General features: G+C 47.4%; 1 protein-coding gene across 3 annotated transcripts in view; it reads right to left on the reverse strand.

Annotated features, from left to right (window-relative positions):
* The window catches only part of LOC122553871 (1-phosphatidylinositol 4,5-bisphosphate phosphodiesterase beta-2-like), a 127,806-nt gene extending 119,783 nt beyond the window's left edge, over nucleotides 1-8,023 (reverse strand). For 2 of the 3 annotated variants that reach the window (XM_043698321.1, XM_043698320.1), the window contains exons 1-3: nucleotides 6,226-6,376; nucleotides 2,218-2,295; nucleotides 650-718 (exon numbers count right to left, since the gene is read on the reverse strand). In XM_043698321.1, the coding sequence (XP_043554256.1) occupies nucleotides 650-718; nucleotides 2,218-2,295; nucleotides 6,226-6,312 (234 nt within the window). In that variant the 5' untranslated portion in view covers nucleotides 6,313-6,376. Of the gene's footprint in view, nucleotides 1-649; nucleotides 719-2,217; nucleotides 2,296-6,225; nucleotides 6,377-7,837 lie in introns of those variants that run through there. The other variant, XM_043698322.1, reaches the window with a different exon arrangement.
* Between the last annotated feature and the right edge of the window lie 2,969 nt (nucleotides 8,024-10,992).

A 10,992-nucleotide genomic window follows, 5' to 3' on the forward strand; every position in this document is an offset into this window, starting at 1 on the left:
CAACACCCCTCCCCCAAGTCCCTCCTCCCTACCTTTTATCTTAGCCTGCTGGACACACTTTCCTTATTCCTGAAGAAGGGCTTATGCCCAAAACGTCGATTCTCTTGTTCCTTGATTGCTGCCTGACCTGCTGCACTTTTCCAGCAACACATTTTCAGCTCTGATCTCCAGCATCTGCAGTCCTCACTTTTTCCTCTAGGTACAGTTCAACATGGAGGAGTAATGATTCATCAGCCAAGGGAGGATGGTATGTGGTAATCAGCAGGAGGTTTCCTCACCCATGTTCAACCTGAAGCCATGAGGCTTCATAGAATGTGGAGCCAATGTTGAGGTCTCCCAAGGCAACTCCCTCCTAACTGTGTACCACAGTGCTGCCACCTCTGCTGGGTCAGATCTGCCAATAGGACAGTTGTAACTGGGTAAAAGGAGGGTGTGGGACCTGGGGAGTGGGGAGTAAAGATAATGAGAATAGGAAGGATCCAACAGTCCTTTCTTCACTTGTCACTCGCCAGGTCTACTCCCAGCAAAGTGTAGGGAGGGTAAGGACAGCATCAGCCAATGGGTAGCAACTCCTGATCTTTATGGAGGGAGTGTAAGTGAGTGTGGAGAGAATGGGGGGTAATACCATAGCTGAGGTCGCAGAGCTTACCTTCGGGACTTTGGCGTATTTTCCAATTCTTGTGTCACGGATTACAGTCATATCTAGGCAGTCCACGTGCTGCAGAAAGAAATGAGAACTGAGTGACTATTGTGAAAACCTGTCAGCCCCATTTCCCAGAGAGTCCCAGGGACAGAGGGAGAGAGACCCAGGCCCAGAGAAAGAGACCGAGGCCCAGAGAGAGAGAGAGATCCAGGCCCTGAGAGAGAGTCCCAGGCTCAGAGAGAGAGAGAGACCCAGGCCCAGCAAAAGAGACCCAGGCCCAGAGAGAGATGCCCTGGCCCAGAAAGAGAGAGAGAGATCCAGGCCCAGACAGAGAGACCCAGGCCCAGAGAGAGAGAGACCCAGGCCCAAAGAAAGACTCAGGCCCAGAGAGAGAGAGAGAGACACAGGTCAAGAGAGAGAGAGACCCAGGCCCTGAGAGAAATGTCCCGGCCCAGAGAGAGACCCAGGCCCAGAGAGCGAAAGAGAGAGAGAGAGATACCTAGGCCCAGAGAGAGAGAGAGAGAGAGAGACAGGCCCAGAGATAGATAGATAGATAGATAGAGAGAGAGAGATACCCAGGCCCGGAGAGAGATACCTAGGCCCAGAGAGAGAGAGAGAGATAGGCCCAGAGATAGATAGATAGAGAGAGAGAGATACCCAGGTTCAGAGAGAGAGAGAGATATGCTCAGACCTAGAGAAGAAAGACCCTGGCCCAGAGAGATATATCCAGGCTTAGAGAGAGAGAGAGAGTCCCAGGCTCAGAGAGAGAGAGAGACCCAGGCCCAGCGAAAGATACCCAGGCTCAGAGAGAGAGACCCAGCCCAGAGAGAGAGAGAGACACCCAGATCCAGAGGGAGATATCCAGGCTCAGAGAGAGATACCCAGGCCCAGAGAGAGAGACCCAGACCCAGAGGTAGATACCCACACCAGAGAGGAGAGACCCAGGCTAGAGAGAGAGAGAGAGAGAGAGAGAGACGCAGGCCAGAGAGAGAGAGATGCAGGCCAGAGAGAGTGAGATGCAGGCCAGAGAGAGTGAGAGAGAGAGAGAGAGATGAAGGCCAGAGAAAGAGAGACCCAAACCCAAAAAGAGAGACCAAGGCACAGAGGAGACCCAACCCAAAGGGAGAACCAGGCCTAGAGAGACCCATGCCAGAAACACCTAGACCCAGGGAAGCTATGGGCCGAAGCTCACAGACCTTAAGAAACTATGGGCCCTCAGACCACAGACCAAGAGAGACTACAGGTCCTGCTCCAGGGCTGTCAGTGCCTTTGTGAGTTGAGCAGATCAGATTGCAGGGACTGACCTGATTAACATGTTTGTGTTGACTAAACACTTCAGTACCGGGGGGAAATGATTTCCTATCTGGCAGAAACCAAAACAGTGAGGGCCAATCTTGGACCTTCAGGGAATGAAATCAGGGAGGAGCTCCCCTCCACGCAAAGCGGGAGAAAATCTGGAACTCACTCCCCTTCGAAGCTATCGAATGATGGAAGCGGCTGAGTGGACTTCTCCTGACCCTGAGGAGTGGACACAAGTTGGAGGGAAATGTGGAGATGTGGAACCCTCTCCTTACCTTGTTCTGGTAGGTCCAGTACAGGAAGTGTCCATGGGAATCAATGCGTAGAACCACTGGTGATCCAACTCCTGTATCCTGAGGGGATAATATAATAAAACGGCATCAGTGTGAAAATAACCAGCTCACAATCAGGCCTCCCTGTGGGAACTGCTGCGTCTCCTGTGATTTCCAGATAGATTAGACACCAGAGGAGGGATTAGGAGCTAAGCAACACAGGGAGCGGCTCCATGGCATTGCTCTGTCCATCCCACAGGCCCACATCCAGTGGGAAAGGTGTGGAGGGACACATTAGCAAGAAGGAGGTGCACCCATTGAGGGGCAGAAGTTGTGGAGGCACAGGTACTAGCTCATGATTTTTCGATCATCCAAGACTACAGGGGGTATGAGACTAATGCAAGTCTCATACCATTATTCATAAAGTGTGTACGGGTAACCCCAGCGACTTAGCCTCCTTGGTGGGGAACCATTTAGAAACATTAAACTCAGGCAGAACAAAAACAGTCACTTAGACAAGTCTGGGTTAATGAAAGGAAATCATTGCAGATTGATGAAAGGTTAACCTTGCTCAGCTGATTAGCTTACAATGAAGTAACAGAGAAGGTGGATAAGGACTATGTGGCACACACAGATTTGCACAAAGCTTTAGATATCATGCAATACACCAGGGTTACCAGTCTAACTAGAGCTCCTGGATTGAAATGGACAATAGTAACATTGACGCAAGGTTATCTGAGGAATCAGAGGGGAGTTAAGGATCCCTTTTTGGACTGGAAGTGGGTTGATCAGGGATCAGTGTTAGGGCCCCCCCGCTCTTCCTGCGATATGCTGATGACCTCGCTACCTCGATTTGAGTGTACGGGGCCATGACTCCAACATTTTCAGATGTCATGAAACTTGGAAGTATGGGCAGAGGAGTGGAAGATAGACTTTAATGCAGAGAATTGTGAAGCAATGCATTTTCAAAGAAAGAATGGGGAGAGATCACACAAAGATGGAAGGCAAAATGACAGACAGAAAACAGGAACAGGGAAACTGACTGTGTTCGTGATTCATTGATAGGGCAAGTTGAGAGTATGGTTCACAAAACATGCAGTACCCTGGGCTTTATTAATCAGGACATTGCCAAATCCAGAACTGCATGTTCCCCACTGGGCTCAACCACTAATTGTTCCAAAAAACCATCTCAAAGATATTCCACAAATTCCTTTGCTTGGGATCTACTACCAACCTATTTTTCCCAGATCATCTGCAAATTGAAGTCCCCCACGATTATTGTAATAGTGCCTTTCTTACACGCCTTTTCAAATTCCTGATTTATTTTCTTCCTTTTATTTTCTTCCTTTTATTTTCTTCCCCACATTCTGACTGCCTGTACACAATTCCCATCAGGGTCTTTTTTCCCCTTCATGGTTCCTCAATTCCACCCACATAGATTCTATGACTTCCTACTCTATATCACTCATGCAATTGATTAGCCCCACATTCTGACTGCCTGTACACAATTCCCAACGGGTCTTTTTTCCCCTTCATGGTTCCTCAATTCCACCCACATAGATTCTACGACTTCCAACTCTATATCACTCGTGCAATCGATTAGTTCCATTTCTAACTAACAAGGTAACTCCACACCCCCATCTGCTCATTTACCTGACCTGTCGATAGGCCGTGTATGCTTGGATATTTAATTCTCAGCTGTGATCCCCTCATAGCCACATTTCTGTGATACCCCCCAAACATCGTACCTACCAGTTTTGATCTGTGCTGCAAGCTCATTTAGGAGAGAGTGAGGACAGCAGATGCTGGGGAGTCAGTGGTGCTGGAATAAGCACAGTAGGTCAGGCTGAATCTGAGGAACAGGGGAGTCGATGTTTTGGGCATAACCCTTGATCAGGATCCTGACGAAGCCTTATGCCTGAAACGTCGACTCTCTTGCTCCCCAGATGCTGCCTGACCTGCTGTGTTTTTTCCAGCGCCACACCACAAGCGTATTTACCATGTTTCATATATTATGTGCATTTAAGCAGGATGCCCTCAGTCCTGAAACGACTGACCCCCTTGGTCATAGTTGTCCCCTTACCTGCTGTGTCTGAAGTTAGATTCCTGATCCTTTTCACACTCTCTGTCCTATTACTTGTTCTGGAAACTTCAATAACCTCTGCTGAGCCCTCACCCTCCTCCCATGCAACTGAACCCACTCCCCACTTTGAGTGCAAGAACAAGGAGTCGTGTTAAACTGAGATCAAACACCGATTCCACCTCATTTAGAGCACTGCATCCAGTCTGGGTCATCGTAGTTTCGGAAAGACAGGAGAGGGCCTGAGAGGGTGCGGAAAAGAGTCACAGGAGCGATCCCAGGGTTGAAGAGATTTCCTTATACCGTTAGTTTGGAGAGGTTGAGACTGTTTGCCCTGGATAAGAGAAGATTGGGGGCGGGGGGGGCGGGGGGGGATGTTTGGTGGAGCTGTATAAACTGATGAGTGGACTGGACAGTGTAGATAGAACAAAGAACAGCTCCTTTGACCCACCCAGGCTGCACCAACACACAATGCCTTTCGAAACTAAAAAGCTTTTGTCCATATCTCTCTATTCCCTGCCTGTTCATGCATCTGTCCAGATGCCCCTTAAACGCTGCTCTTGTATCCAACTCCACAATGTCCTCGCGCAATGCATTCCAGGCACTCACCACCCTCAGTCATAGAGTCATAGAGATGTACAGCATGGAAACAGACCCTTCAGTCCAACCCGTCCATGCCGACCAGATATCCCAACCCAACCTAGTCCCACCTGCCAGCACCCGGGCCATATCCCTCCAAACCCTTCCTATTCATGTACCCATCCAGATGCCTTTTAAATGTTGTAATTGTACCACTTCCTCTGGCAGCTCATGATAAAAAAAAAATGCCCCTCACATCTCCTTTAAATTCTCCCCCTTTTACCTTAAACCTATGTGCCCTAGTGTTTCCCCTTTTACCTTAAACCTATGTGCCCTAGTGTTTGACATTTCTACCCTGGGAAAAGGACTTTGACTATCCATTCTACCCGTGCTTTCATAATTTTGTAAACTTCTATTAGCTCGTCCCTCATCCTTCAATATTAAAGTGAAAACAAACCAGGTTTGTCCAATCTTCCCTCACAACTAATACCCTCCAAACCAGACAACATCCCAGTAAGCCGTCTCTGTACTCTGTCCAAAGCCCACACATTCGTCTGGCAGTGTGGCAACCAGAACTCTACACAATATTGCAAATGTAGCTAAAGTTCTCTGCTACAGTATGACTTGCTAATTTTTATACTCTATGCCCTAACTAATGAAGGCATCTGCCTTTTTAACCACCACTTGCATTGCCACTTTCAGGGAACTGTGAAAGTATACACCTAGATCCTTCCGTATGCTGATGCTACTAGGGGTTCTGCCATTTACTGTATACTTCTCTCCTGTATTAGATCTTCCAAAGAAGGACAGTGTTCCATTGGTATAAAGATTACAAAGCAAGCATCACCAGGTTAAGGTGAATGGTAAAGGAAGCAATAGAGAAACAAGGAATAACACTTCAACATATGGGAGAAAGGTGTCTCTGTCTGACAAGGATTAACACATTGCAGAGCTAAAGGGAACTGGCCTACACTGGCCACACTGTTCCTTACTGACTTGTTCCTCACTGACCACACCATCCTTCACTGACCACACTATCCTTCACTGACCACACCGTTCCTCACTGACCACACCATCCTTTACTGACCATACTCCCTACTGCTCCTACCTGCTCCTCTCTAACCCTTGGTGTTTTCCACCATAGCTCTCTTATTGACCAGCAGCATAACCACTTCCCCGCACAGCTCTCTGTATTTGATCACGCCTTAGTGCAGTTCCCTGCCTGACCTGCTTTTACCAACATTGCTGCTGGGTTCAACAGTAACTGCCTGTCCAAAGGTGCAGCAACATCCTGTGAATTTCCAACTCTGTTTCCTGGCTCAATCACATCATCAATTACAACGCCAACTTACATCGTCCCATTTAATGAATTTCTCCCCGTTAACCAGGGAAGGTTTGATCACAATCTCAGACAAGGAAGGAGCTGCCTCTGTTGCCATTCTCAATGAAATCCGTGGATGCTAGCGTGACTGTTGATCGAATCTGACTGCACACTACCGGCACACACGCTCTTACTCAGGGTATAATTCCAGGAAGGAGTTTAAAAAATAGTGTCACTGTTCTTTTATAACTCAGTCCTGAGTCAAATAAAAACAAGCTGCATGTAAAGTGAAATGCAAATTAAAACCGACAGTAGACAGATTGAAACAAGCACCCACATGGCTGTGGTGTACTGCAGGCTGAGGTAACTGGTCCCAGGATGACAACTCAGTCTCTCAATAACACCCACGCCTCACCCTATCTTTTTGACATTGCCTGATCTCTTCAATGTTTTTCGCATTTTTCAACGGCTGTTGTGCATCATCATGTGTCGATGTGGTTTTCCAAATCGCTGGGAGTGCTGTTGCACACTGTACTGCGTTGTTGGGTTAAGTCTTTCGGTATTGATTCACTATACTGTGTGTCACTGGCTGGCCCAGCATTTGTTGCCCGTCTTGAGTTTCCCCGAGGCCGGTGGTGCTGGAACAGATGGGTAAGGCAATATGGAGGTATGATGAAGAACAGGGGTCAGAGAGCACATCGTCCATTAGTACCAAGCGATCAAAGGGCATATCATCTGGTCAGTACCCAGGGTCAGAGGGTGCATCGTCTCTCTCTCTCTCTCTCTCTCTGACCCAGGGGTCAGAGGACATATCATCTAGTCAGTACACAGGCATCAGGGGTGTATATCATCTGGTCAGTACCCAGGGGTCAGAGAGCACATCGTTCATTAGTACCCAGGGGTCGGGGGTAGATCATCTGGTCAGTACCCAGGGGTCAGAGGGCATATTATCCAGTCATTACCTGGGGTCAGAGGGCACAAAGTCCAGTTAGTACCCAGGGGTGAGAGGACACATTATCCAGTTAGTATCCAGGGGTCAGAGAGCACATCGTCCATTAGTACCAAGCGATCAAAGGGCATATCATCTGGTCAGTACCCAGGGGTCAGAGGGCATATTATCCAGTTAGTACCCAGGGGTGAGAGGACACATTATCCAGTTAGTATCCAGGGGTCAGAGAGCACATCATCCAGTCAGTCCTTCCCATGACCTCGCTCATCTCTTGCTCTATATCTGGAATGTATATCTGACAGCTAGTTCTGACATTTCCTTCATGTCATTGTTGGGAAGCCATTGTTTTCAGTCCGCATAGTAAGCTCCATTCCTTGGAGCTGGAGCCCTGCCCTCTCCTTCATTAACTTCTGTGCACTGGAGGTTTTCAAGTCCAGTTCTCTCTAGTGCAGTATCTAGGACCTCTTTCTCGCTCTCTCTGTGTCTCTCTCTCTCTGTCTTTCTCTCTTTGTCTCTCTCTCTCTCTCTCTCTGCTTGCACCCTCAGTCCTCTTTCTGAGATCAATTTTATGGTGACAACAATTTGGAGGAATCGCACAATACCAGATCTCCCCATGGGAATTCCCTCTACATTCTTGTAGTAGTTTGCTTTGACTTCCTAACATAGTTTATATAACAACTTACATAATTCTTACCATTATCACCTGCTCCAGCTATCCTATAAAGTCTGAATCTTACAAATAGAGATGATCCAGAACTCTATCCAGACAAAATGTCCCGATCTGATTCCGGGGATCACTGTATTGTACTGTTCCTGGGTTTGATGCACCATTCTGTTCTCTGTCTGATGAGGTGTCAGTCCGGCTGTCCCACATTCTGTGATGATCAGACTTAGTCTCATTCCTCGGCCTGTTTCCCTGTTCCTCCTGACTGTTTCTGCAGACTTTCTGACAATCTCAGACTGACCTGTTTTTCTGACGATTGTGGTTTCTCAACTTCCTGTCGCTTTAACAGCAGCCCTTTCTGCGGCCTTTAAAATTGTCGTGAGTATTTTTATTCCTCTGTGGCTTCCCTTGAACTTGTTTTACCTTCTTTGAGAGGTTAACTTTGTCTGGAGGCTGTGCTCCAGGGAACTGCTTCATCTGGGTCATCCAGCTGATGCCTGCCACCAAAGTGGACTTCCCAAAATCCTCACCTTTGAATTTGGCTGAGACAAATCCATCCAGGAATTTTAACAGCACAAATATGTTCCTTTTCGTTGTCCAATCACTTAGGCTGTGGTGGTTGAATGAAGTCCTGCCGAGTCAGTCCCAACATCACCTTGAGAATACCCTCTACCGTAATGTGTGGCACTAGCACCGTGCTAAATGGGACAGACTTCGAACAGATCTAACAGCTCAAGACTGGGCATCCATGAGGCACTACGGGCCATTAACAGCAGGAGACTTGTACTCCACACAATTCGTAACCTCATGGCCCTGCATATCCCCCACCCAACCAATATCATCCAGACAGGGGATCAACCCTGGTTTAATGGAGAGTGCAGGTGGGCATACCAGCCGCAGCACCAGCCATATCTAACAATGCTGTTTCAACCTGGCAGGAATACTTGATTCCAAATCTCATAAGCAGCAAGTGATAGATAAAGTGAAGTCATCCCACAACCAATGGATCAGATCTAAGCTCTGCAGTCCTGCCACACCCAATCAGGAATTGTGGTGAACAATTAAACAACTCACAGGAAGAGGAGGCTCCACAAATATCCCCATCCTCAATGATGGAAGAGCCCAGCTCATCAGTGCAAAAGATGAGGCTGAAGCATTCGCAACGATCTTCAGCCAGAATTGCCAAGTGGATGATCCATCTCGGTCTCCTCCAGTAGTCCCCAACATGGTGGGCGGCACGGTGGCACAGTGGTTAGCACTGCTGCCTCACAGCGCCAGAGACCCGGGTTCAATTCCCGCCTCAGGCGACTGACTATGTGGAGTTTGCACATTCTCCCCGTGTCTGCGTGGGTTTCCTCCGGGTGCTCTGGTTTCCTCCCATAGTCCAAAAGATGTGCAGGTCAGGTGAATTGGCCATGCTAAATTGCCCGTAGTGTTAGGTAAGGGGTAAATGTAGGGGTATGGGTGGGTTGCGTTTCGGCGGGACGGTGTGGACTTGTTGGGCCGAAGGGCCTGTTTCCACACTGTAAATAATCTAATCTAATCTAAACATCACAGATGCCAGTCTTCGGCCTATTCAATTCACTCCACATGTCATCAAGAAATGGTTGGAGGCACTGGATACTGCAAAGGCAATGGGCCCTGACAATATTCCAGCAATAGTGCTGAAGATGTGAGCTTCAGAACTTCCCTAGCGAAGCTCTTCCAGAACAGTCACAACACTGGTATCTACCGAAAAATGTGGCAAATTGCCCAGGTATGTCCTGCACACAAAAATGCAGGACAAATCCAACCCGACCAATTACCACTCCATTAGTCTTCTCTCGATCATCAGTAAAGTGATGCAATGTGTCATCAGCAGTGCTATAAGGCAGCACCTGCTCAGCAATAACATGCTCAGTGAGGCCCAGTTTGGGTTCTGACAGGCCCACTCAGCTCCTGACCTCATTACAACATGGACAAACATGGACAAAAGAGCTGCGTTCCACATGTCTCCGTAATAGCCACAACATCGAAGTCCCAGGTACCAACAGGGTTCTGACAGGCCCACTCAGCTCCTGACCTCATTACAACATGGACAAACATGGACAAAAGAGCTGCGTTCCAGAGGTGAGGTGAGTGAGACAGCCCTTGACATCAAAGCTGCATTTGGCTGAGTGTGGCCTCAAGGAGCCCTAATAAAACTGTATTCAATGAGCATCAGGGTGAAAACTCTCCACTGGTTGGAATCATGTCTGACTTATAGGAAGATGGTTGTGGTTGTTGTGGATCAGTCATCTCAGCTCCAGGACATCGCTGCAGGAGTGTTCTCACTGCCTTCCTTCCGAAGAATTATATCCACTCTCGAAAGCTAATGAACAAATGCTTTCTGCTGAATAATGGGGTATGCTCATTACTCAGTTTGTCTAATATTTCATTGACATTTCATCCCCTGTTACTAAGTTTTGTGGTGATTTGTCCATGCATCTGATGAGTGGCACTCCCTGATCCTTGGAATTCTACATTTGCTGGTATTGAGTTTAAATTCAATTTCAAACCCTTGTACCTTCACGTTGATGAATCTATTTTGACCCTCTTTCACCTTCCTGAGGAATGTTTTCTTCATCCTTTGCCCTGTACCTTTAATTTATTGAACTTTTGTCATCACAATATTTCAATTTCTCTGGCAACTTTCTTTTTGCAGGATTTTTGTCTTTGTTTTTGAGATGATGAAGGTGCTGTTAACTTACAATATTCTCTGAGGTGGTGTGGCTGGCCATATTTATGGCACGTTGCTCCCCCTGTTGGCCATACATTGAGATTGTGATTCCATTTGGAGCCATGTCTTGTTCAATCTAATATGGCCGATGATGTGGATTGTGATCCCATTGGTGTTTTGACAGGGTTTGGGGCGGGGGGGGGGCCTAACTGTGTGACAGTTGGTGTGCTTTCTAGGTTGTAAAATCCTCAATGTTTCTTTGCAGTTTTGACTGATTTTGGGCCTTGATTCCTACCTGTATAGTGAATTCCGTCATGAAAGCATGACTGAATTCTCTACTTCCTCAGAAGTTTAAGGAAATTCAACATGTTCAAAGTGACTCTTACCAATTTTTATAGATGAACCGTACAAAGCACCCTATTTGGATGTATCGCAGCTTGTTAGGCAACTGGTCTGCCTAAGACCACAAGAAATTACAGAAAGCTGT

The sequence above is a fragment of the Chiloscyllium plagiosum genome, chromosome 10 (genome assembly GCF_004010195.1).
Source record: "Chiloscyllium plagiosum isolate BGI_BamShark_2017 chromosome 10, ASM401019v2, whole genome shotgun sequence".
Classification (NCBI taxonomy): domain Eukaryota; kingdom Metazoa; phylum Chordata; class Chondrichthyes; order Orectolobiformes; family Hemiscylliidae; genus Chiloscyllium; species Chiloscyllium plagiosum.